Genomic DNA, 27614 nt, shown 5'->3' with positions numbered 1-27614 from the left:
AAGGCATTTAGTCCAATCCAGAAGGGATGTTGTTCTGTTTGTATGAGAGGATGTTGACCCTAATCCTTACATTGCTCCTTTTCATTTTCTTCTTTCTTTTTATTTATTTATTATGTTTATATCTTGCCTTTTTTCCTCTTGCAAGGAACCCAAAGCAGCATACATGATCCTCTTCCTCCTTCATTTTATCCTCACAACAACCCTGTGAGGTAGGTTAGGCTGAGTCAGTGACTGGCCCAAAGCCACCCGGTGAGCTGCATGGCCAAGTGGAGACTGGAAGCCAGATCTCCTGGGTCCCAGTCTAACATTCTAACTGCTACACCACACTGGCTCTCACTGGCTTTAAATTTGTTTTTCAACTTATCTTATTTTCTAATTCCTTTCAAATTCAGGTCTGCACCTCACCTAGCCACCAGTCCTAGCCCAGGCCATATCCTGATCAGAGCAGGCAAGAAACTCTCCTCTATAGTCTAGAGCTTTTCCCCATAATTCGTACCTTGACGGTCCCCTGGTGTCCTCTCTGCAGATGTATCTGATAGGTATTCACCTGCACAAACACTTCCGAGGTCATAAGCAAAGGCCTCTTGGGCAGTTTCTCATTCTTCACCTCAACTCTAAAGAAGGGTAAAGATGTGGCTACCCCACACATTTCTGCAAAGATGTATTTGCAGGTGCCCTGGAAATCATAATGCTGCCCATCAAATGTGGTGTAATGGAGATGCCCTGAAGCTGAACAGACTCCATCTGATAGCACGTGGCACCCATAAGTGCCTTTCTGAGTGCCACAGAACTCGCCAGGACTGCAGGAGGAGTTGGCACACTCAACGGTATGAGTGGTGCTGTTACAGCTGCAGAAGCTCCAGCAATCGTCTTCTTGCCAAAAGGTTTCGTCAGCCAGGTAGTATCTCCCATTGTAGGTGCAGCCGCATTGCTCATGAGGCACACACTCCGTGCCACTCCGTACAAACCCAGGGTTGCAGTGACAGCCTTCGACACAACCAGTCTGGCAGCTGGGTGGCACAGTTGGGTGGCCACAAGAAGCTGGGCAGGAAGGTCCACAGCGGTCATAGTAGCTGTTGGCAGGGCACAACAACTCTGAAATAAACACGCACAAAGATTTGGAGGATACAGAGCTACAGATACTTCTTGTTAGTAAACAAACCATGCTTTGGTTTACACGGGGTGGGTTATCGTGTCATCTGAACATAGCCAGGGTGGCTAGTTAACCACCTTGAACAGCCCAATAACAAACCAAGGGTTCTCTAGGTGGCTTAGAATCATCGAATAGTAGGGTTGGAAGGGGCCTACAAGACCATCGAGTCCAACCCCCTGCTCAGTGCAGGAATCCAAGTCAGAGCATCCCCGACAGATGGCTGTCCAGCCTCATAGAATCACAGAATAGTAGGGCTGGAAGGGCCTATAGGACCATCAAGTCCAACCCCTGCTCAGTGCGGAAATCCAAGTCAGAGCATCCCTGACAGGTGGCTGTCCAGCTTCGTCTTGAATGCCTCCAGTGTGGGAGAGCCCACCACCTCCCTAGGTCATTGGTTCCATTGTTGTATTGCTCTAACAGGAAGTTTTCCCTGGTGTTCAGCCAGAATTTGTCTTCCTGTTACTTGTGCCCATTATTCTGTGTCCTGAACTCTGGGATGATGGAGAAGAGGTCCTGGCCTTCCTCTCTGTGACAACCTTTCAAGTACTTGAAGAGCGCTATCCTATCTCCCCTCAGGCTTCTCTTCTCAAGGTTAAACATGCCCATTTCTTTCAGTCTATCCTCATAGGGCTTTGTTTCCAGTCTCCTGATCATCTTCATTGCCCTCCTCTGAACTCTCTCCAGTTTGTCTGCATCCCTCTTCAAGTGCGGTGCACAGAACTGGACACAGTACTCCAGATGAGGCCTAACCAGTGCTGAGTAGAGGGGAACTAGTACTTCTCGGGATTTGGAAGCTATGCTTCTATTAATGCAGCTCCAAATAGCATTTGCCTTTTTTGCAGCCACATCACATGGTTGGCTCATATTCAGCTTGTGATCTACAATTCCAAGATCCTTCTTGCTTGTAGTGTCGTTGAGCCACATAGCCCCCATCTTGTTTGAGAAAATCAGGTCCACTACATGGTTAACAAACCACCCTGGCTGCGTTCAGAGAACATGCTCACCCACGGTTCAACAAGCAACTCATGGTTCAAAACAACCCATACATAACCACATAGTGTGGGTTAGCATGTTGTGTGAACAGCCCCACAAACTAGCAGCAGCTTACCACACCCAGTGATCTCTCTCCAGGGCTGAATGGTGATTCCATGAACTTGGCACTGCTGTGCATAAGTGCCCAAGACCTTGCACAAATTTCTGCCGTGCATGATGCACATATCCCTCACACAGTTCTCGAAGTGGACCTGAGCAACAGCAGGGTCACTGCAGAGTCTAAATGGCCCCTTTGGGTCGCGGATGACTCCACAGGCCCTCGCAGAGCTGTACTGGGCTTCATCGCAGCGGGGCGGAAACCCCACAATGGTGCAGTGGAGTGGTGAGCTGGCTTCCCTCCAGCTATTGCTAAATGCGACAGCATCATGAACCACAGAGCCATTGGGGCTCTTGAAGTCATCGCTCCGGTTCCCATTGAAGTTTCCACTAAGGCCACAGAGGAAGCCAGAATAGTTCTTGGGAACAGAAACCGACACATAGTAAGACCAGTCATAGGAGATGGAGAGACCAAAATCAGTCTGGACGGTGGCAGAGAAGCTGCTGTAGTAGGCATAGAGCTTCCCTGATGCAAGAACAAAGGGCAGGTTGACCAGGATGCCATTCACCTAAGACAGAAAGAAAAATGGGAAGGTCCCTTTATTAATCAGCCAAAAGAACAAGACTCATTCTTGCTGTACTGTTCACAGTAAATGAGAGGCACAAAGCACCCGTTTCCCTCAAGGAAAATATAAATCTCCTTCTCAGCTACCTTCTAGATCAGGTGTTCAGAACCTCAGGCCTGGGGGCCAAATCCAACCCTCCAGGGTTCTCTAGTTAGCCATGCCCCCTTCCCCTGGCCCCATTTCCTTTGCCCTGACCATCGATGGTTTCCAGGTTTTTGTCCCATGTTTTCCTCATTCCAAATGTTGTTGAAATGCTTTCCCACAGCAGTAAGAGCTTTCAACAAAATATGCTGGTATCATTGGCATCTCAGCTCCACCCCTTTTATTTTTAGCCCCACCCAGCACTGGAATGACCCCTCCCCCCGGTGAACCCGATGGGATTTTGGAAAATAATTAAGGAAGATATTGTAGTGGAAGTGCGGAAGACCACTGCTATCTCGAGGAGTTAGTGGTGCACCAGTTCTCTTGCTCATGTCTAGAGAAGGGATGTATAGTTTTTGTAAAATCCATTCCGTCTGCGTTTTGCAGATTGTCAGGCACCCTTTGTTCCATCGCCCACTCATTGGCAGAATCGGATTTTTCCCAACTTCCCGGATTTGTGCAAATTTGCACTTATGCTCAATGTTCAAATGTTCAAATCCCCCCCCCCGCCAAAATGTGCAAATCCCCCCAAATATGTGCATTTTCATGCTTTGGCTGATGGAGGAAATGTGCACTTTTGGCTGGTGTTTTTTTTAAAGGATTTTTCTACAACTAAATTTGTGTAAAATTCCGGAAAGTAAAAAACTGGTCTGCAAGTCTGCAGAATCTGTGTGACTCAGGAAACGCCACAGAATCCATGGGCTGGATTCATAGAAATCCAAACTCATCTGGTTCCATTGTGGATTTCTCTGACTCCCTCATCTAGAGTGCTGTTTTGGCCTGGTTGGCCGTGCTAGTTCCCAGGGCTAATACTACTGATGCTGTAACAGTTTGGGGCTGGTAGATCTGTCAAGATTCCCTTAGCACCCACTTCACTTCAATGCCCAAACACACACAGATGAGAGGCTTCAGTCTACAGCTTTTCCATTACTTCACAGGGTCATACAGATGCAAATTCTCAGAGAAACTCTCTGTCTACAAGGAATGCCTTCAGGGGATCCAAATGGAATTTATGAGAGTTGAAGAGGGAGGCGGTCTTGCTAGCCTAAGGGGGGGAGGTCCCTCTCTTCTCGTGAGGCCTCTAAGCGCAGCTTCTCACGCAAGGCCAATCAGGTAGACCGTCTAAGTTCCGACCCTGCCTTCTCTCTGTTTGCTCTGCCCCTGTGCCTGGCATCTATTAGGTCAACCTCCTGTTCGCTGCCTCTCACCGGGGGGGGGGGTGAGGAGGGACCCTCAAGCTCAGCCATCTGTACGTTTGTAACCTGAGAAGCAGGCCTACTCATATCTGGACTAGCCTGGGAAAACACCTCCCCATGTCTGATGGTTCTCCTTCAGAATCTGAACTGCTATCCCACTCCCTGCTCTCAGAAACACCCCTGACAAGATCAGCCTCTGGCAAGATCTCAAGGTTAAGGCACTTGTTGATAGCCAGGGTAGGTAAGATGAGAATTATCTGTGTTGGGCTGGCTGGCTGCCAACTGTTGAGACTGATTTCTTTCCAATCTGTAACATTCTTCAGGCTGGTGGAGAAAATAGCCCACTAGGGGTATATAGATCTCTGTGAGAGAGAGGGAGAGAGGAGGAAGAGAACCACAGGGAAACCTCAGTGAAGGCTGATCCAGAACTCGCTGCGTAGCCAGGCCTATTGGAGTCCGCCCGTTGCTGGTTAAGCTGGGTCCTGGCAACTGAAGGGGTGTAAACTTATTATTTTGCCTTGAAATAGGTTGCCACAATGATCATATTTTGCTTTGTTTATCTAATTTGCTTTGATTTTGTCTAATAAAATCTTTCCCTCATCCGTTAGTATGTTCATTGTATTCTGAATCCTAAAAAGAACCGTTTGCCCATTGGCAAAATGTCTGGAAAAACATTTAGGAAAACGTTAAGTTCAGACATGGAAGTGGGTGGAAGAGGAACAATACTGCCAGATCCCTTCACTTCGGGGTAGCAGTGGTGGGAGTGTTTAATACCGTGAGCCTCAGGAGGGAAAGAGATGTAGAGCAATGGGTGGAAATAACCATGAGGGCCAGCTCTGAACTTGAAGGGCCCTTATCAAGATGGGTCTGGTGAGCTCCCTCATATATCAGTGCACCCTCCCCGCCCCCAACAAGCCATTGGCTTACTGGTGGCATTAGTTTGCAACATGGAAGCTTTAATTTGGGTTTCCTTGGTATAGAATTTTTATTCATTTATTAAAAAGGTTAGGGTTGATTTAAAGCAGAGGTGTGCCACTTGTGGCCCTTGAGATGTTATGGGCCTACAACTCCCATCAGCCCTAGTCAGCATAGCCAGCAATGAAGGATCATGGGAGTTGTGGACAAAAACATCTGGAGGGTCATGAGTTGCCCATCTGAATAAAGGTTCAACTCTTAAATCATCCATGAAGCTCACTGGATGACCTCAGGCCAATCACTTTCTCAACCTCGCCTATCTCACAGGGTTGTTCTGAAGATAAAAGGCATGGGGGTGGGGAAGAGCCATGTATGCTACTCATTGCTCCTTGGAGGTGGGGCAGAATAAAATGACATGATAATATTTTAGTACAGAAGGAACACATGGCTTTTCTACATGAAGCATTTATCGTGCACTCATCATTCCCTACTCACTGTTGTTTACAAGTTCCTTAGACAATGTTGTGACCCTCCAGTTTTGCTTCTGTATCTAAAGAGCATTTTCAGTGCATTTTTTAGAGGCAGGGAAAATGCGGTGCTTGTGAAAGTGAAAGAAAGAATTTTTTTCAGTTTGTGTATTCATGCTAAGCCACAGTGCCACCTAGAGGTTATGTAGCGGAAAAGCAGGAAAGGAAATGGTCTTTGTGTAGTGGTCAGATCTCAATTCTACGATGAAACCAAACATAGATACAGTGGATTAACAGCCCTGTCTAAAGGGAGGATCTGTTGCAGACATCTTTCCCGCATTTTCCAAATAAGTGAAAAGACAGGCAAGATGGGTGGAAGCCAATGTGCCTTTTAAAGTACCTTTTAGGTAGCTTTCAGCTTGTCTAGCTTATACTGCTGAAGCTGAATTGTTGTTGTTCTCAGTCAAACCTACTTTAATGAACAGCAAACCACTTTATGAGTTCAATAAATATTTACCGATGCAGTTTCCTCTATGCACAGCCCACATTTCTCTCAAATAGATTTAAGCTGTACATTTGTGGTTGGACCACAGAGAGCTGGAAGGGGTCTATTGAATAATAACCATCAGCACAACTTTAACCAAGAGTTACATTCCTTTTGCCATTTGACAAAAGAAAATAAATCCACTTGCTTTACATTAAGCAAGCTAGCAAGTTATTAGGGCACACTGAGTAAGCCGCAATGGAGTAAGCCCTCATAATGGAGGTGCAAGGTCACGCCCTACAAAAGGACCTCTGAAATATTAACTTCAACGGGTATATTTTACTTGTTAACAAGAAACAAAAAACCTTTCATCTTGAAAAAAAAACCGTCAAGACGTCACACCATTTCTCAGGGATAAAATGTAGGTGTTGTGTGTTTTCAGAACTGGAACCTTCAGTACAAGCTGGCAAAGCTACAATATCCAGTTCCCAAGCGAGACAATATTGTATGAGCTATGTAAATAGGCATGGCTGACAAGTTCTATTTCATATATTCTGAGATGAGAGAGGAAGATGAAAGGTGAATAAGGCCATTCCACCAGTCCTGCCAAAAGGCGAGTAGACTTTTTCCTCTTCCCTTCCCATCCCCTTTCCCTTTTGTGTCATGCCTTTTTAGATTGTAAACCTGTCTTGTTTTACTGACTGCATTTAATCCACTCTGGCAGCCTTTTTTGGCTAAGGAGCAAGATACAAATACTTGAAATAAATATACATTCAGTAGCGCATGTGAGAAGGATTTGCAGCAAGGGCCATTAACACAGAGATGAAGGATTCCATGTCGACAGCCCCTGCCGAATCAGGAACTACACATCCAGAGGGGTCTGGCCCGGCATCATTCGCCCCTGGCATTTTCTAGAGGCTACTAGTGCTCTAGTCTAGTGCAGCTGGAGGTCCCACAGCTGGCATCTGCCTTGCCCCTTTCCTTAACAGTATTTTTCTTGCCCAGAACTCCAGGCAGTGCTAGGAGGCTGCACTTAGCCACTAGTTTAATTTCCCACAATTCCCCAGAGTGACACTATCAGAGGTGTTCTGGGAAATTAAAATGCTAGCTAGGCACAGGCACCTCGTGCAGCTTGGAACACTGTTGCTGTCATCCATTGCCATTGCCTGCTAGGGCCTGCCACTACAGGAGGGGGCTCACCAAAACACACTTTGCCCTCAGCTAGGGATGTCTGTCCCTGAGAAACCTGGTTGTTTTTCTACTTGCTGGAGTTCTCAACTTGTGTTTGTGAGCCAAGCTGCAGGCTGTTCCCTGAACTCCAGGGATGTTTTTTGTGCATTTTTCCCTACAGGTCCCACAGTGCGCTCAAATTGTGGCTGAATTTGCGCAAATTGCTCCAAAATCTGCACCAACTGCAGAACCTGAAGTGGGGAAATGTGCAAAATGCCCAGAAAATCCTCGAACTGGCCTGACTTGCTGCAGACCAAGTCGGGCGCTGCAGTGGGAGCTGAAACAAAGTCTGAGGGGCCGAACCTAGGAAAACTCATTGAATTCCAACCCCCCAAAGGATTTCTCCAACATCCCTACTCACAGCCCACTCAAACCTAAAGCTGGCCCCGAAAAGGGGTTTGTGGTTTCAACTCTCTAGATGCAATCCTATACACACATACTTACCTGGGAGTAAGTCCCACTGCACAGATTGATATAGAAGCTGACATTTCAACTATTTATGACAGGACAAAAGTAAATGACCTGCACGACAAATTACATGTTCCTTCTAGTGTGCTTAGCATAGGACACCCTGTTCTTTCATAACAAGAAGCAGCCATGGGAGTAGGGGTGTGTGTGTCTCCAATCCAGATCAGGACCATGGTGTGAGGATGAAGATTTATCCCTTCCCCAGTGTATCCTTCTCCCACCAAAAATCACCCCCTACCCCGATGCTGCTTAATTACGCCTTAAGGTAGCATTTGCTTGGAAGTACTCATCAAGGTATGAAATGGACTTGGAATCAGTTATAGTTATTGCTGTCTTTATAGTTATCCTTTTGTCATATAATTCAACCAGTAACATTTTCTTATTGAGCAGGCTAAAAATATGATAAATAATACAGAATTTCCTCTTTGCCACCCCTCCCTCTTATATATCCATGGAGTGTCTTGGATATCCTTGTTGCTCCAAAGCAACACTTCCATTTTCTCCTGAAAAAAAAAATTGCACAGAGATGCCGACACATGACTAGATGCATATCGCAATATGCAACCCATTAACAGCAGTACAGTGCCAACAGACATCCACCCTTGGATGTGCATTCTGATGTGAATTTGGATTGGCTTTCCCCAGGGCTGGTCCTACACACTTTGCTGCCTGAGGCAGAGCAACAAAAGGCACCTCACCCACATCCAGGTGCATATTATTCAAAGACAGCCAAGTTATTTTGGCATCTGAGGCACAGGAGCCTCTCACTTCTTCCCCAGCAGAAAAAAATACAATCATCACAAATTAAGTAACTAATACTTTGCTGCCCTTCCAAGACACCCAAATTCTGCTGCCTGATGAGCCTCACTCTCCCTAATGATAGGGCCGGCCCTGGGTTTCCCCCTCTCCAACTAGCTTGCTCAAGAGTTAGCTCATCTGGTCACTGACAGTCCCCCTGCCCTGACAAGCGATAAATCAGATAGAATCAGGCCTAAGGAACTGTGACGTATAATGCCCTTACCTGGACTTTGCCATAGTGATTGGCCGTGATGGCAATGTGCTCCCCATAAACATCTATCTCCACCAGCCGTGCCCATGATGCGGCAAAGGAGCCTCGGTGTTCATTCTCCACTTTGATGGTGAAGTCAGGGAGGTTGCCCGGAGGGCCACAGTACTTACTCAAGGTATATTTGCAGGTTCCATCGTAATCAAATGTGACCCCATCAAAGGTGACATAATGGGGATCCCCAAATATCCAGGAGTTGCCGTATTTCTCAGGGTAGCAGCCCAGGATGCCGCCCACAACTCTGCACGTTTCCCGTGCCCCACATGCATGCTCCTGACACTCCAAGGGGTGGGAAGGGTGCCTACAGGAGCACTTCTTGCTGCAATTCTCTGTCAGGATCCCCTCATCTCCCATTTGGTAATACTGGCCATTCAACATGCAGCCGCAACGGTTCAGGGGCACACACGCTCCTCCACTAAGAATGTAGCCTCTGTTACAAGGGCAGCCCTCCCCGCAAGGCTCGGCACAGTAGAGTGGGGCAGTGGAATCCAGGCAGCTGGCTGGGCAGGCTGTAGAGCAAACTTCGTAATGGCTGTTCTCCGGACAAGCGATCCCTGATGGAAAAAGAACCAGACGAGGTGGATGGGAGGAAAATCAGTGCAGGTCCAACATGTTCGTCAACAGAGGCAGAGTCCAAATGCCCCCACTTGGGCCAACAGTTTTAGAAGTCTTGCTGCACCATTCAGATAAGGTGGCCATGTGTCCTATTTTGCAGAGGGTAATCTTCTACTTGAAGGCATGTCAGAAGACATCCTTATTTGGAAGGTATCCCCTATTTGAAGGACTGTCTGGTTCATGTCCAGTTTAGATGAAAACGACCCTAAGAAGGGAGAGCAGGAAGGGGCCTTGAAACTGCCAATTAACAACAATTAGCACCTGGTCAGCAGGCTGAGCAGGTAGGCACACAGGCCAACCTGGTCACTGTCTTCTCCACATGGTCAAATGTATTGTATTTCCATTTAAATTACTGGGTTGTATCCAGTGTTAGTCCTAACATCCTGACTAACTTAAATCCCATTCCTTGCTAAATAGGACTAACATTGGATACAACCCACAGTAATTCTTTCCAAATTTGTGTGTGTGCGTATGCAAATTTATGCAACTGCATGCCCTCTTTTGTCCTCTTTTTTTGGCAATGCACAAGTGGCCACACTAATTCAGACACAAATTCTGCCTCCATTGTCAACCCCCATGGTGCAGCTGGAAGCAGATATTATTAGGTTGCTGAAACATGCAAAGAGGAATTGAGTTTGACCTCCCCGCAACACATGCAGACTCCCCCCCCCCACACACACACACACAGTAGGGGAAACCCACCTGGGGAAGCAATTGGATGCCTCCTAGGGAGGCCATGTGTCCTCATTTATAGAGGTTGGTCCTCTATTTTGAAAGAGTCCTCTGTCTGAAACGCTGTCCAGCTCCGGTTTTAAGATAAAGAACACCAGAAAGAAGAGTTGGGCCTTAACTCAACGGTTAGCACCTGGACAGCAGATTGAACAGGGGGGCACACAGGTCACCTAGTCTTCCACACTCTGGTGAGGTGTGCTGTATTTCTATTTAAATTACAATAATTCCCAAATTTGCAGAAATACATATAAATTAGGATATGCAAATTTTATGCAAAGCAGTGTGCTCTTTTTTTTTTAGCGATGCATTTCTTCTTGTTGGGTGATTCATAATTGGCCACCATATCTCCCTCTCCTGGCCTTTTCTCACAGGGCAGTTGATATCACATGTTTTGGGAGGGCAAGAGGGGAGGGTGACGTTGAGCTGTAAACCCCCTCAGAGATATTCCAGGCCCTTCCTCAAATTTTCAGCTTTCATAGAGAAAAAAAGGCTGACCTTTGACCTTGTGGAAATACAAGAAAAAAATATGCATATGGTATACTTGCTTGCTAAGAAGCAAATTGGCCCCTGCCTTCCAATAGGATACAAATATATACAACTATATATTTATATGATTAACGTTCAATACAGTTAGGCTGCAACCCTATGAATGCTTTCCTGGGAGTAAGCTCCACTGAACAAGGTAGGACTTACTTCTGAGTAAACATGTATATGGGATCCACCCTTGATAATCATAAGCCTTCGAATTCGGCAGCTTATGAGTATCCAGTGCAGAGCAATCCTTACCTCCGCCATGCCTCCCGCTCCGTATTTCAGCTAGATGAGCTTTTTCTCCCATCTAGCTGAGGTGTCGCAGAGGGGAAGGGAAAGAGGCTGGAGACACCTTAGGATTTAGCGTAAGCCAGCCTCTCCAGTCCCCTTTCCTCCCTGCCCACCAGCACCCCCTTTGCAACCTCGGAGAGGCAGCTGGCACAGTTCTCTCCATGCTGGTTGCAAGGTAGAGGAGGAGGGGGCGGGGAGCTCAGTTTTCTGGGTCTGAGGTCAGAGCGCCGTCTCCAGCCCTGGATCCAGGAATCCAAAATATCCTAAGCACTCCCCCCGATTCTGCCTAGGGGCCACAGGACTGCTCCCTAAAACACGTTAAACACATTAGGCTACTTGTATGTATGTTCCATCTGTTCTGCAATGATTCCTCACTTCGTTAGGCACCCTTCCTTACCACAACGTTATGAATACAGTATTGAGCTGGAAATCACTCCAGGGATTCCTAGGCAAGTTTTTTTTTTAATTAATTTTATTTTATCTCTAAATTTATGAGTCACCTATGGGCCTGAATAGCATCCCCAAAGTGCCTTACAGTTAAAACTTGCAACAATTTAAAAACTGGGGTGGGGGGCGGGGGGATGAGAACTTGTTTAAAAAAATAAACTTTTCAAAAACTTTGAACACTTTAAAACAATTTGAAAGCTCTAAGAGCAAGTTAAAACTTTCAAAGCGATTAAGTATTATTTTGACTCACCACAAAATGTGTCTGATCTCCACTGCCCAACTGTGATGTTGGCTGCCTGACAACGTTGGGCATAAATATGGAGAACTTCACACAGCACCGTCCGGTTGCCCCCAGTCATACAAAGATAATGAGCGCAGCTTTCCGTGAAGCTGGAGAGAGGCAAGGCCTGTGCACAGTCTGCGAAAGGACCTGGAGAGTTCCTCAGAATGCCGCAGTATTCTGGGCTGGAATAATGGGCCACTTCAGCAGAAGGGCAAGCCAGCAGCTCCTGGCCGTTCCCACACTGGTGCGCCTCAGTACCCTTCACCTGCCAGCTTCTAGCAAATGCAGCAGCTGATATCACCAAGGATCCATTTGGAGTCCAGAAATCATCAGCAGAGTTCTTATTCAGTGTTCCGCAGAGGCCACAGGTGGCATTATGGTAACTGGCAGGAACAGCAACCTCCACGTGTTGATTACCATTGCAGGAAACTTCCACTCCAAAATCAGTGGCTATCTTCATAGAGAATCCTCTGTGATGAACTCGGACCTTGCCACCTAGAAGGACCACTGGAAGAACAGTCTTCATCCCATTGATCTGGCCGGTGGTTCAGTCAAATAAAGAAGAATTAAAGTTATAGCTTAACATTTGCCTAGATTGGATTTAAGAGAATATTCCTGGTATTTAAGGCCACTGAATGATCAATGCTTTTGGCCGGATTGAGATCAGTGTCTGGAAAGTCACTCTGGATCTGCACTCAAGGAATCATGGAGCTTAAAATGTTCCTTTTACAGCTGCAATTTACGTAGATGTAAGTGCATTATAGCTGCAAATGGCATAATGTTTGCAATTTATGGCCATGATTTTCCCAGGGTCTGTGAATGGCAGCCACCATTCGTGGACTGTGGCTTTTTAAACCTGGAAAAGCACCCCACAAAATCTGGCGGGTGCACGCAGGGCTCTGGGGAAATCTGGTGAAACCAAGCAGCCCAGATTTCCCCATGGCAGCCCCCCCCCCCAAGACTGGATTTAGGGGGCTTCATCCATCCCTAGTGGCTCCCTATGAGATTTGAGAGTCGGAGACATTTCATTTCTATGCTATGAATTTGGAATTCACCCTGGGCTCTTGAAGGGGTTGAATATCAAAATATACACATAAAGGACAGATAGATGAGGGGGGGGAAAGAATATTAGGAACTGATGGTAGAAGAACGACAGAGTAGGAAACCTGCAAAGAGCAGAATTTACCCATGATGTAACAATGGGAGGCTAAATTCAAATCACTCACCATGACATGCCTGGTAGAATTGGTAATTATAACGATGTCCTGTCCATAGACTGCCATACGTATGCGCTCTATGCGTGGTGCATGTGGGGTTGACCTAGGCATCTCTGCTTCCACCCGATAATACTCCAGGCTGTGGTTGTGTGAGGGTGCACACATCTGAGAGAGCACGTAAGTGCAGTCACCTTGAAAGTGGTAGAGTCGGCCATCAAAGGTGCTGTAGTGCCATACGCCCAGGACTTGGCAGGATGCCCTATGGGTGGGCTGGCACACATGGTACCAGGAAGCTGACTGACAAATCTCATGTGCAGAGCACCTCCTGGCCTGGCACATCACCCTGTGACCCTCAGACATGCACTGGCACTTCTTCTCACAGGCCGATTCACTCCAGAAGATGGTGCTGACTGGCAGGAAGTTAGCTATGAAGTCAGAATATACAAGTCGTAAGTACACTGAAGGACCGGGAAGGCTTGGGCCACTAGCTTAAGAATGTGAGAATTCTGCCAATGTTGGTTTTACATTCACATTATGGACTCAGTCGAACAAAGAGCCATTGCAAGCGCCATTTGTGAAAACCATCGACGTTCGTTGCAGCAGGAAAGAGATGCTACAGTTTAATGGCAGTAAAGTGGATATCCAGCTACCCTACATGATACTGGGCCATCTAGCCAAGTATTGTATATTCCAGCCTTCCCCACCCTGTTGCCTTCCAGATGTGTTGGACTGCAACTCCCATAATTCCCAGCAGGCAGAGCCAATGGCACTATAAATCACTATAAAGCACTATAAGAACAAATACATAGCTGGATATGCCACTTCCTGTCACTGGGGCATATTAGACAAATGCCTGGAGGTAATGTTTATTGACATTAGTGCTGTGCTGAAAATTTCTCCCTCATTTTTTTGACCATTCTCATTCAATTTGAAAGAAAAGAAATGCTTTCAAAAAGAAATTCCAAGGAGGAGAAATTTTGGAGACATTCACATAGGCTGGGTTTGGGGTTCTTGTGCTTACCTTACTGATGAGGTGGCTGAGAGTGTGCATGAGTGTCCTGTCTGTCGTTGTACAGTCATCTCTGTGGCAGCCTGTAGCCTCCTCGGCTTCCCACACTCCAGTTAAAGCCATCATGAGGAAGACTTCATGAGGCAATTCCTCCCATGGGGCTTTTTCAGTTCAGGAAGTGCAGGTGCTCTGCAGCCTCAGAGGCTGCAGAGCAATGGGAAGATGTGTAACAGAGGGAGAAAACACACACAGCACCCCCGGCCACCTCGCAGTGATTAGGGAAGTTCAAAAATGCCCCCCAAATAAATTCAAAATTCTGCCACAGAAGAGTGGAAGCCTCAACACAGGTGATGCTGTTGCCACCTACAGAAGCAATAAACCAAAAACTGTAGGAAAAAAGAAAGGACCTGTGCGACTACCACTGCCAATAGTGAGAATTTGTGGAGAATTTGTGGAAAATCCTATCTGTGGAGAATTTCTGTTGGAGAATTTCTCTTCCCCTAGGAGAAATTCAGTGAAATTGTCCCCCCAATTTCTCTGCCCAGAAATAAGCTGGAGAATTTTGAGAGGCCATTTGCACACAGCTCTAATTAACATCAACAACTAGTCATGATGAATGAATGGAACATCCATGTTCAAAATATTCCATGCTCATCTGAAGACCAAATGCTGGGTACAAAGAACAGGAGATGGCTGCTGCCTTCAGGCCCAGATTATGAGCTTCCCACAGGCATCTGGTTGCCCACTGTTGGTTACAAGATGCTGGACCAGATGGACTTTTAAGTTGGATCCTTCATGGCTCTTCTGCATAGCATTCAGCATACCTTTGTGCACACAGCCATTGGGCACTGCAAAAACATCCACCTCAAAAACCCAGCGCCCAGGGTCCATGATGTTACTCGTTGAGCTGATGTTAATGATGCTCGGAGTCCAAGATCCAGGGATGTTGAAGTAGTTGCTGGCATCTCCGTTGTTAAATCCAGCCTGGGGTGTGGGGTGGGGAGTGAGAAAGAAAAAGGAGCATGATCACAGGATGAATTCTCTTCATGTGAGCTTTTCCACATGAGGCTGTTGATCAACTGTTAATCCACTGTATCACTTTCAATTTCTTTGCATAATTGAAATCTGAGCACCACATGAAGATTGTTTCCTTTCCTGCTTTTCCTCTACATAACCTCTAGGTGGCACTGTGGTATAGTGAAATAGCACAAATACACAAAAAGGTGTTTTTTTCACTTTCACAATTAAATGCCACATTTTTCCTGCTCTAAAAAAAACTCACTGAAAGTGCTCTTTAGATACAGAAGCAAAACTGGAGGATCACAATGTCATCTAAAGAACCTGTAAGCAACCATGAGTATGGAATGACAAGCACATGATAAATGCCTCATGTAGAAAAGAGCTGTGTCTCCAGAATAGACTTTCTGCTAGATAACTCTTCACTTCCTCCTGCTACATAACATACAATGATCTGCTCTGAACTGGCACAACCAGGTTATCTAATAACAAAAGACTTCAATGCCCACTGGAGTGTCTCTTCTGTCACTGATAAAGGAGAGCCAATGCCAGAATTTTCAGGGATTCCAGCTGTCTTGGATGTGGGAGTGCTATTTGCTGGCCACTCACTCCCAACTGCTTAGGCTCTGTGATAAAATTGGTGCCATTGAGCAATAATGGCTTTACAGTTATGGGCATTCTTCACCAAATGTGCCCAGTGGCCATTAGGCTTTCATACAGGAGAAGACCACCGTGGTCAGCCAATCTACCTGTTTCTACTACCATAACTCAGGTAATGTCAGAGGGTCATTCCTGGGTATCACTCGGACATTTGGGACTTGCCATAATATTGGAAGAAACAAGTACAGTTGCTTCAGGGATGGGGAGAAGAGCATATTACTACTTTTAGCATGTCTCTTTATGTGGGACCTACCTGAGCAGGTGTTCCCCCCAAGCCAGAGTGAGCATCTCCACCACTTGCATGCCCTGATATCCACTGGATGTCCTGATAGTTCAGCATAACGAAAGACAGTTCACCATTGGAGGTTAAAACAGCCTGGAATGTGTTCACCTATACAGAACAGGTGCCACATGCACAATCAATAGGTAACATCAGTATTCTCTTCCCTACGACAGGTGCATGCCATATCCATATCCTTTGCACTTCTTCTCTGCCCTAAGTTCCCCCCCCCCCAGGATATTCAGCCTTTGGAATTCCAAAATAATGTCCTCCTACATGGAAAAACAACCAGGAGTCTTGTGGCACCTTAAGGACTAACAAATTTAGGATGCACTCTTTGCATGTTTAGACATAAGACGTCCTACAACTCCTAGCATTCCCCAGCTGGCTGGGGAGTGCTGGGAGTTGTAAGACTTCTTTCTGTCTAAACATGCGCAGGAATTCACCTTTATTCTGTCATAAGCTTTCATGGGCACAGTCCACTTCATTAGAGGTGAAGATACTCCCCTATGAGGACCAGTAGCAATGGAGGTAGCTGGGAAAGAAAATAAATGGAGCAGAGCCACGGCTCTGTGATACAGTGCATGTGTTGTGCATAGGGATGGCAGAGAATTCTGCCACGGATCTTGGTGAGGCCGAATGCCAGATCATTCGGCCCCCCGAACTCCGTGGCGGAACGGCCTGCCACCCCCCTGCCCCCCGCAGATCCCCCCCCCGGGACGAGACTCACCTGGGGCGGATGCTCCAGACGGCGGCGGCTCCAGTGGCAGCTTCGGTGGCAGCGGCTGGTCTTCTGACCAGCCACCACCGCCACCGCCATTTGCAGTCTGTTTTTTGTTTTGTATTTTCCCCATTCGTGATAGTCTGCGTAAAGATTTACGTAGCCTAACACGTCTGGGTTAAAAAAAAAAACATGTACGCAAATGGCGGTGGCTACGGCCGCCGCCATTTGCGTTCCCTATTTTTGATTGTCTTAGTCTACGTAAATATTTACGTAGACTAAGACGGTGAAAATAAAGGAGAACGCAAATAGCACCTGCTATGCTATTTGCATTCCCCCTTAGTTTTGCCGTCTTAGTCTACGTAAATATTTACATAGACTAAGACGGCCAAAAATAAGGAACACAAATGGCGGCGGCCATAGCTGCCGCCATTTGCGTACGCATTTTTTGGTTTTTTTTTTTAACCCAGACATGATAGGCTACGTAAGTCTTTACGTAGCCTATCACGGCTGAATACAGGGACGCAAACGGCGGCAGCTATGGCTGCTGCCATTTGCGTCCCTGCTAGCCAGCGGCCGGATGTCCGGCTGCTGGCAGAGCCGGCCGGCAGCTCTGCGGAATCCCCGCAGAGCGGAGCCGGCCGGGGAGGATTCCAGGGGGAAGCACAGAGCACCTCCCCCCCCGGCGAGGATTCCGGGGGGGAGGGATGGAGCGCCTCCCCCCCCCCCAGCAGAACCTGGCAGAGCCAGGTAAGTGGGGTTTCATACATCCCTAGTTGTGTATAAGATTGTTGAAGAAATCCAAAATGGAATCCTGTTTGAATTTCTATGAATCTGACCCCCAGATTCTGCAGCTGACTGGCTTTTCCCAGTTCTCACAGATTCAACAGACTTGCGAACCAGGTTTTTGCATTTGTTTTTTTAAAAAACCTTTCTGGAATTTTACACAAATTTAGCCATAGAAAAATACATTAAAAATACCAGGTGTCTGTCCTCTGTAAAGTAGGACACCTGGCCACCGTAGGGCAAATTAAATGACACTGAATGCTAAATGCATCACTTATAGTTGTGTGAATGCTTTGTAATGGTAGGTGTGGGGGTGGGGACTTATTTTTTGGGGGGGTCACCCTTTCTTTCCTTGGTGTGATCCTGAAGAAAGTCCTGTCCCCCCACCCTGAAGTTCTTATTTGCATCAGGAGGAATCATAGAATAGTAGGGTTGGAAGGGGCCTACAAGACCATCAAGTCCAACTGCCTGCTCAGTGCAGGAATCCAAGTCAGAGCATCCCTGCCAGATGGCTGTCCAGCCTCATCTTGAATGCCTCCAGTGTGGGAGAGCCCACCACCTCCCTAGGTAATTGGTTCCATTGTTATATTGCTTTGACAGTCAGGAAGTTTTTCCTGATGTTCAGACGGAATCTAGCTTCCTGTCACTTGAGCCCATTATTCAGCTTTCATATAAGTGTGCGCTGAAATGTTTCCCTATCCACATTCTCCACATCATGCATAATTTTGTAGACCTCTATCATGTCTCCCCTCATCCTCCTTTTTTCCAAGCTAAACAAGCCTGAATAATCTGCATGTTCACCTGCCTTTCACTCTGGCCCAAACACTGGTGCTAATGAGGAAGAGGAGGAGCAGTAGATGCCACTGCCTGCTTCACAGAATCATAGAATAGTAGGGTTGGAAGGGGCCTACAAGGCCACTGAGTCCAACCCCCTGCTCAATGCACGAATCTGAGTCAAAGCATCCCTGACAGATGGCTGTCCAGCCTCGTCTTGAATGCCTCCAGTGTGGGAGAGCCCACCACCTCCCTACGGGATTGGTTCCATTGTCATATTGCTCTTACAGTCAGGAAGTTTCTCCTGATGTTCAGCCAGAATCTGTCTTCCTGTAACTTGAGCCCATTATCACGAGTCCTGCACTCTGGGATGATCGAGAAGAGATCCTGGCCTTCACCTTTCAAGTACTTGAAGAGCGCTATCCTATCTCCCCTCAGTCTTTTCTTCTCAAGGCTAAGCACGCCCAGTTCTTTCAGTCTGTCTTCACAGTGCTTTGTTTCCAGTCCCCTGGTCATCTTCGTTGCCCTACTCTGGCTTTGTTGCCCTCCTATAGAAAAGCTTCCAAAATCTCAGTGATGGCAGTGGTGGCTCATTAGGACCAAGGCAGGAAAGGATAGGGCTGACCCCTCAGTGTACCATGCAGTGGTGTATTGGAACCAGGGCTCGCAGGAACACAGCACCAGCACTTTTTGAGAAGCAGGGACACTGATATCTTCTGCCACCCTCCTCAGAATTCCCTGTTCCCTCTGAGCTTAGCTGCAATCCTCATAGTAGCGGTGGGTGGGGAATGAATTTTCCCAGCAACAATATATTGTTCCCTGTTGCAATGCAAAATATTTTGGGATGGCTTGCTCTTGAATGGGCCGTTATGACCTATTAGCTTTACAAAAGACCTAGTGAAGATGACAATTGCTCCTGGTGAAGATGAAAACTGCTAGAACTGGTTTGTTAATATGGATCAACCAAGTGCCTGCAATGTTTGGACTCTCCGATGGGGACTGTCATGATAAGCACCTGCACTTCAAATTTTACCATAACACCACTGGCACCATGGTCCCAATGCTGATCGCCCCACCCCCACCTGCTATTTACCATTACCAAAAAAATAAAATAAAAATGATCACATGTAGTTTGGCCCTTAGGAGCAGATCTTGGAATGCATACAGATATAGCCTAAATTTAAACAACTGGGAGTAGACTCAGTCGCTTTAACTTTAACAAATGTCATTTCCTTTTAGACAGGGGTGAACTGAAGCAGAGAGAAACCAGCCCTCTACTTATGGCTCCTTTGATTTTGTTGGCAAGTGGAACTATTACACTTACTTCGTAATCTGGTCACAGTGGCCTGAGAGCTTCAAGTTCCTAACAAGGCATTTAGATCGGGATTTATTGTGACATTTATGGCACATTAAGCCCATGCCAGGTTATAGTGAAATGCAAATAAGCACAGAACATTAAACAAGACCCAGTTTGCTATTGGAGAAAATTGTCTGTCTTTTTGCCAGCTGAGGCCAGGCCTCCATGATCCCAATTCTTCCCATATCCCTTTCTATCACATTTGTCCTGTTGGCTTGGTCGGAAGGTGGGGTGGGGCTTGTTATAAGCTGCAGTTGGATTAGCGGCTGTTCTTCCCTGAATATTGCTGCCGAACAGGTGTGAAGTAGTGTGTAAACCATCTTACAGGTATTAGGTTGATGGATCCAAATTTGTAATATTGGACAACTGAAGGTCAAAAGGAGCTGTGACATTAAGGCTGTAATCCTATGCATGTTTAGACAGAAAAGAAGTCCCACAGCATGACTGGCTGGGGAATGCTGGGAGTTGTAGGACTTTTTTTCTGTCTAAATACGCATAGGATTGTGCTCTGACTGGGTGAATGCAATTCATATGCACTTTTGAGTTGCTATATTTATGTAAATAGCAGCTTGAGCAGCCATGATAATTATGCCATACTACTGGATTCATGGGGACCCTTGGATTAGGGCCAAACTAGAAGTGATGCTAATTGTGGGAATGCAATTCATATGCAGGTTTTCTGTTATGCAAATACTAGCGGTGAGGAAAACTAAGCAGCCCCTGGACTGTGGGATGGGTGGGGAGGGGAAGTTTAGCTCTTTCTCTCCTTGCTGTGGTTGTGAGACAAATCATCTCTGAGGCTGCTATCTGCCTTTCAAGGGAAGCTCTGTTGACAACTGTGGGCACTTCTCTTGAAAGGCAAATAGCAGCTGTGGAGAAGAAATTATTGTTGGGACTATGGCAGGGAGAGAAAGAGTTAAGCTTAAAAACATAAGAGCCATGCCGGATCAGACCAAGGGTCCATCTAGTCCAGCATTCTGTTCACACAGTGTCCCAACCCGGGGAAACCCACAAGCAGGACATGAGTGCAACAGCACCCTCCTGCCCATGTTTCCCAGCATACTGCCTCTGATACTGGAGGTAGCATGTAGCCATCAGGATTAGTAGCCACTGACAGCCTTCTCCTCCAGGAATTTGACTAACCCCTTTTAAAGCCCTCCAAACTGGTGGCCATCATGACATGTGGCGGTAGTGAATTCCGTATTTCAACTATGCCCCATGTGAAGAAGTCCTTCCTTTTATCTGTCCGGAATCCCCCACCCATCAACTTCATGGGATGACCCCCTTGTGTTCTAGCATTATGAGAGAGGGAGAAAAATTCACAATCTCCACACCATGCACCAAGCTTCCTCTCCTTACCCCTATGGTCCAGAGCAGAGATACAGGACTAAGCCTGGGGTCTCAATCAAGCCCTTATAGGCCCTACCCCACCCTGTTCCCCTGGTGCCACCCCTTTTCTGCCAACCACTGAGTCTTTGGTTGTTTCCCAGCTTTTGCACAGGTCTTCCCCATTCTAAAAAGCTAAAATGCCTCTCCCAAGGCTTAATTACCAACAGTAGGAGAATTAAGCTACAATAGGCTGGCATTTTTGGTATTTGGACCTGCCCCCTTTGCTTTCAGCCCCACCCCTTTTTCTTTTGGCCTGGCCCACCACTGGAATGCAGCCCCGAGAGCTTATCCAAAATGGAATTCCCCCCTGGGCTGAAAGAGTTTCAACACCCCTGGTCCAGAGATTTCTCAAGTCTCCCCAATAGCTTCTATTTACATAACAAAAAAAAATGCATTCAGTTAATTGCATTCAGGCTACCTTTTGTTGGGAACAGCCACAATTTTCATATTTGCAGCTGACTAGGGCAGCGGTTTCTACTGCATGGGTGGAGGTCCATCATTGAGAACTGATCAAATAATCCTACCTTGGAAGACAGAGATCCATAGAAAGCCACATGGTCCCAGGTGGCCACGAAGGCCCAGGTAGCAGTGAACTTTTCATTCGGGAAGTAAGCATTGATGTCAGCCGTGACTCTCTGCAGCAACCATTCATCTTGGCTCTGCCTATAGTACACCTCACCTGTGATGCGGTTATCGACATCAGCCCAAAATGGGGCCACAAAGGCCCGGCCATCAGTCAGGGGAAAGGGATCAGGGGTGAATTGGCTGACAGGTTTGCCAAATGACACCACACCATTATTGTTAACCTGTGGGGATGACAATATGGATTTATTGTATTTCATTATGTATATGTAATTTTAAAGTAAATGGTATCCATGTGTTTAACGGTACCCATGTGTTTTATTGTTTTACAGGGCCAGCATCAAGGGTCAACGTGGTTGGGCCCCTGCCGAGGGCCTAGGGATGTACGGATTGTGTAAAATCCTCTCCGTCTGTGTTTTGGGGATTGTCAGACGCCTTTCATTCCATCATCCACCCACAGACGGATGCGAATATTTTGCTTTCATCATGTGGAAAAATACGGAAGTAATTAAGTAAATATTTCAGTATTCACACAAGTATTTACATAATTTACCTCAGTACGTAACGTTTAGTGTATTGTCCCCCGTTTCATTCAACATTTCCTCAGCAGAAACTTACGTATTTTTCTACGGATTTATATGCGTAAATTTCAGGAGGGTAAAAAAAATCATCTGAAAGTCCACGGAATCTGCGCGGCCTGAGGGGGTCGCCCCGCAGAGGATTCCACAGATCGGATTCTTAGAAATCCAAGCTCATTTTAATCCATCTTGAATTTCTCCAGCATCCCTACGAGGGCCCACAGGTCAGCAGGGGCCCACTGACAAGGTCCCTGGACTTGCTCCTCCTCTTCACCATTGCAACCTGTTTATTCACCTGCCTTTCACTCTGGCCCAGGGAACAATAGCGGTGAGAAGGAAGAGCAGCAGATGCCTCCGCTTCCTTGCTCACTGGCCACCTGCCTATCAAGCAGGCAGGTGGCAGCAATAACAAGGAAGTCTGAGGAGCAATAGCAGGTGATGACAATGGCGGTGAGAAGGCTGGGTCAGTCAAGGAGGGGGCCCATTAAAAGTGTCTGGCCAAGGGCTATCAAAACCTGGAGCCAGCAGGATGTTTTTATATGGGCTGTTAGCCGCCCTGGGCTCCTTGCAAGGAAGGACAGTACATAAATAAACCCACAAAATTTAGCCAACTCAACAGAAACCAGACAATGAATTATTCCTGAATTGAATCACTTCAAATGGTGGTGGCACAGGGAGGTCGGAGAGGTTGTTTCATGATTGCTGAACCATATATTCAAGTGGGACTTGCAAGAAAGCGTTGCCATGTGAAGTGCTGCTGTTCAGGATTCCAGCTGCTCTATTCTTCTACCACCCGGTTTTCTTTCTTCCTCCCAACCTGTGGGCATTTCTACCCCAGCCTAAAATCCTGCGTTTAAAACGGGGCTTTCTGCTTCTTTTTTAAATGTAGGATCACCACTGACTTCCTTTACACGTGCTTCCTTTCCCCCCCTCTCCTTCTCCGCATATCTGAGTCTTCCATTATCTTGCATTGATCTCACTCCTCTTCTTGCCGCTTTTCCTCTTTTCACGGAGGAAACTGAAGCGGAACACAATGGGATAATTTTGATAGCTCATGATCCGCGATCTATTTAAAAATGGAACAAAGAGCATTTAGTGCGGGAGAAGCCTTGGAAGATGTAAAGAGCCCGCAAACTTCTGTGAAGGAGCAAACTCAATCACGGGATAAAAGCTCCATGTGATGAAGCCCTCAGAGTCAACGTTCCATTGCTATCAAGCACACTCAGTCCTCATTGGGCTATTTTGGGGTCCTCCCCTTAGGCTGTTTTTTAGGGGTAATTCTCTAGACCTTGGAGTTCTCCCAAGCCAGCCAATATGTCCCTGTGGTACATGGGTGGTGCTGTTTTGACTATATAAGCAATGACACTCACAGCCTGAACATCAGAACTAGAAGGAAGATTTTTTTTAAATGCTTGCACATTGAAAGCTAGACTTTTTGCGCATCCTAAGCAACAAGACAATTAAGGCCAGAATGTAAAAGGTCCTGTACCTCAGAGCCCCTTGTTTCTGAAACATATGCCAGAAACCTCGCTGTCAGGAGCTCCCTGGCGGCCTCTTACAGTAGACTCCAATAGCCAACTCAAGACACAGATGAAAGGATTCTTTTCAAAGCTTTAATCCTATCCTTTTACAACTTAATGACTCTTTCAGATGCTAATCACCAGCAACTCAAACGAGGAACAGCAGAGTGGCCTAAGCTTTGAATAGGCAGTTGATCCCCGTTTGAAAGAGAGTCACTTGAAGAACCAGAACTTATGGGCTAGGGAGAGATCCTCCCTCTTTCCCTTGGGTCCATGGGAGGCGGTCGTTGCTTGCGCACCAAATGGGCGCTACACCTCCTTTCCGCGCCCTCCATCGCTCGTCACTCTCTGCGTCTGTGTCGAGCATCTAGCAAGCCTCGTTCCCGCACTTTCTCACTGCTAGGATCACTATCTAACTCAGGAATGCCAGCAGGAGGAATCTCTGCCAGCTGCTGTGCCTGTGAGGGATGAGCAAGCTCCTCTCCCACAGATTGCTGTTCCTCCTCAGAATCAGAACTGCTCTGGGGCTCTGATAATTGGCTACCCTGCTTTGCACACTCCAGACCAGAGAGTGTTCCGTAGTAATGTGCAAGCTCAGCAATAAGCACCAACCACCGTAGCTCCTAATGCAGTTGCATCACGACATATGAGTGGGGTTTGTGGAGGAAATCCTGAGAATAAAATGCCTGTCCCTTTAAAAAGAATCCAGTACACCTTTGCACAGTGGCCGAGCTTCCCTGTTGCATTGCAAATTGCCTGTCACATTGCAGCAGGGAGGGGCTGTTGCTCAGGGGTAGAGTATGTGTTTGAATGCAGAAAGTCTCTGGTTCAAGCCCCAGCATCTCCAAATAGGGCTGGCAAATCCCCTGCTTGAACCCCTGGAGAGCCATTGCTGCCAGTCAGTATCAATGATACAACACTCCCAGCTCCCACCTTTGACTTCTACCTTCCTGGGTTGTCGAAAGATGTCAAGGGCTCCCTTTTCCAGGTACATTTTTGCCTATATGTTGGACATGGCATGTCCCAAGTGTCAAAACTCTGTCCCTAGAAGTGTGCCCACATGGCTGTACCCAATAGGAGGATCATCTTCCCCCACAACCAGCCCACTCCCTTGATTCCACAAGATGTTTTAAAATGGGATTATTCCCACTGAAAGTTTGTCATCTAAAGAACACCATGGATGAGCCTAGCTCCTCAGAAATAAACTTGAGAAAACTTCTTTGTGAACTGCCCAGAGAGCTTCGGCTATTGGGCAGTATAGAAATGAAATGGAAATTCGATGAAAATGAGAAAATCTCCACTGGACCAGACCAAAGGCCTGTCTAGTCTGGCAGTTTGTTCCCAGAGTGGCCAAGAGATGCCCCCAGTGGAAAGCTCACAAGCAGGACATGAACACAATATAGCACTTTCCCGGTCATGTTCCCCAGCAACTGATATTCAGAGGCACACTGACTACATTGATAGCCTTATCCTCCATGAATTTATCTAATCTCCTTTTAAAGCTGTCCAAGTTGGTGGCCATCACTACACCTTGTGGTAGCCCGTTCCATGGTTTGACTATGCACTATGTGAAAAAGTATTTCCTCTTCTCCATCCTAAATGTCTCACCATTTAGCTTCACTGGATGACCACAGGTTCTAATATTGGGGGGGGGGGTTCTACAACCATGGATGGAGAAGTCAATGGTGGCTTACCCGGAATTTTCAAGGAGCCAGCTTTGGTCCACACAGGGCTCTACGAATGAGTGCATTGCACCATTCTAAGTCCCTTCACAGGGACATACTTCTGGGTGGGGTGGGGGGATTGGAGTGAATGTCATCAGACTGGCAGGGGCTGATCAACCAATGCAAGATGCTTCCCCCCCGACTCCAATGTGAGAGTCTTCCCTGTCCTTCCTTACAGCTGACAAAGCTGAGAATGATCAAAACTTTGACACTTCGCATTAATTACTCCAAAGCAAACATTAAAGAAACACAGATGCAGCCTTCTTTCTTGCCTGAAGCTCCTGATGCTACAAATGATCGAAGCTTCAACGCTTCATATTAATTACTCCCTTACAGCCAAGAAAGCAGCTTCGACATAGCACTTCATAGCCTTTAGGCAAGTTAACCCTATGAATACTTGAAGCACCATGACTCCAAACAGTCCCCTTTCTAATCCCCTATCTCCTTTCCACTGAAGCTCCCAATGCTGCAAAGGATTGAAGCTGCAAATTAATTACTTCTGAAAAGCAAGGAAATAAACATCAAAGAGACACAGCATTGACATTAAGGCTCCTAAATGCATTATTTCAGCATACATTAGTATGCTGAGGTAGAGTTATATGGCTGCCCCCTCCCCCTGCTGTGCGACAGCCCTCCCCCTCAGGGGAATGGAGTAGACAGGCCCCTCCCTTTGGAGGCTATGGGGTACACCATGACAGGGGAAATGCTTAGGGTTGCCAGTGGGTATAGTTTCACTCAGATGGAATGGGCATTATGTGTCCAGCTCTGACAGCTTGGTGTGTTTGGTTCAGAGTGTCACTATATCAAACGAAGGGATATTCCAACCTGTGCAAAGCCGGGTCCATTCACCAGTACTTACATAAAGGGACTGATATCTCTTGGCATAAAAGAAGAAGTACTCAGAGACTGAGATCCGAGGAGATGCCCCATCATCTGCCTTTGGGGTTCTTCTGTCTTGATACTTGGGTCCATAAGGGTAGAGCAGTGTGTCTGAACAGAGAGAAAATATCAAGGGTGACAGTAGGTAGGGATATTGTGAATATACTTTACAATTTCACAACATCCAGAAAGAAAATGGCAGCTTATTCTTCTTTTTCAACTGTATATAGCACCAAGGAGCTGTACATTTGCAACCCACAATGCATCATTTTGACTGAGTGGCACTGTGTAGCAGTGCCACCATTTTACTTCCTCGCATGAGTTCTTTCTGCCAGTTAACAAAGTAGGCAGGGACATTTCTTCTCTGAGGCAAGAATACTGGAGACTTATGGCAATTTTATGAAATGTGTTTATGCACTGATATATAAGTTAAGCATTGGGATCAGGCAAGCAGTCAGACACGCAGTGCTAGACTTTAAAGAAGCCTTACTTCCAACCCTAAACAAACAGTATAAGCTTAGAGCCCTCAGGCAGTTTCAGAAGTCAGAGTCCTTGTAGCCCCCATCCATGCATGTGAGTTGGGATCAGTAGGTTGTAGCCACCAGACATCAAAAACCATTGAGCAAGCATCTTCTGACCATTAGCATCCATTAGCTATTAATTATACAAAAGCAGAAATTGGCATCCCTTCAACTGACACTGCAAAATAGCATCCACATTACAATATATTACAAAAACATCAGTTAGAGAAAGAACGTATCTCTTTTCTCCCTCCCACAAGAGAACAGATATCCTTCAAGCCAACATCAATGTTTATATTACAACACTTGGTTCCTTGAATCCCTGTAGATGCCGCCATGCCCATTCAAACTTCAGTGCACTGGGGCAGATCTAGACACAGCAGACACACACTCCTGCCCAGCTTGAGGAACTGGCTCTTAGTGCCAAACTCCTCAGATGAAAATAGAGACGTCATTGACCTATACTCAGACAGACCTGGTCTATACATACAGCAGAATGACATAGACTGGTCTGCACAAGGGATGCTCATTTGGTCTGCATTTTTAAGGCCACAATCCTATGTGCGTTTAGACAGAAAAAAAAAATCTACAACTCCCAGAATTCCCCAGTCAGCCATGCTGGCTGGGGAATGATGGGAGTTGTAAGACTTTTTTTTCTGGCTACACATGCATAGGATTGGGCCCTAAGTGAACTAACTTGATTTGTACTTCCTGGATCAGAACAATTTTCGTACTTCTCTCAAAGTTGCGATACAGCGGTCAGCTCAAAAAACACACCAAAAGGTGTATAAAATATATATATATATTAGGTTAGAATGCATATTTTAGGAGAAAATGCATACAGAAATATGTATTTTAGGACAAAA

At 46.5% G+C, this 27614-nt stretch overlaps 1 protein-coding gene across 1 annotated transcript in view; it reads right to left on the bottom strand.

Moving 5' to 3' along the window:
- LOC146337896 (IgGFc-binding protein-like) overlaps positions 1-27203 on the bottom strand; it is a 79596-nt gene extending 52393 nt beyond the window's left edge. The window contains exons 1-10 of the mRNA XM_084816330.1: positions 27140-27203; positions 26208-26338; positions 21469-21750; positions 15891-16028; positions 14785-14944; positions 13020-13409; positions 11702-12229; positions 8791-9389; positions 2262-2811; positions 497-1095 (exon numbers count right to left, since the gene is read on the bottom strand). Of these exons, the coding sequence (XP_084672456.1) occupies positions 497-1095; positions 2262-2811; positions 8791-9389; positions 11702-12229; positions 13020-13409; positions 14785-14944; positions 15891-16028; positions 21469-21750; positions 26208-26338; positions 27140-27203 (3441 nt within the window). The remainder of the gene's footprint in view (positions 1-496; positions 1096-2261; positions 2812-8790; positions 9390-11701; positions 12230-13019; positions 13410-14784; positions 14945-15890; positions 16029-21468; positions 21751-26207; positions 26339-27139) is intronic.
- Between the last annotated feature and the right edge of the window lie 411 nt (positions 27204-27614).

This window comes from Heloderma suspectum, chromosome 10, assembly GCF_057233095.1.
Source record: "Heloderma suspectum isolate Gila_16-S chromosome 10, 16-S_ref, whole genome shotgun sequence".
Classification (NCBI taxonomy): domain Eukaryota; kingdom Metazoa; phylum Chordata; class Lepidosauria; order Squamata; family Helodermatidae; genus Heloderma; species Heloderma suspectum.
This window is presented reverse-complemented; position numbering and strand designations above follow the sequence as displayed.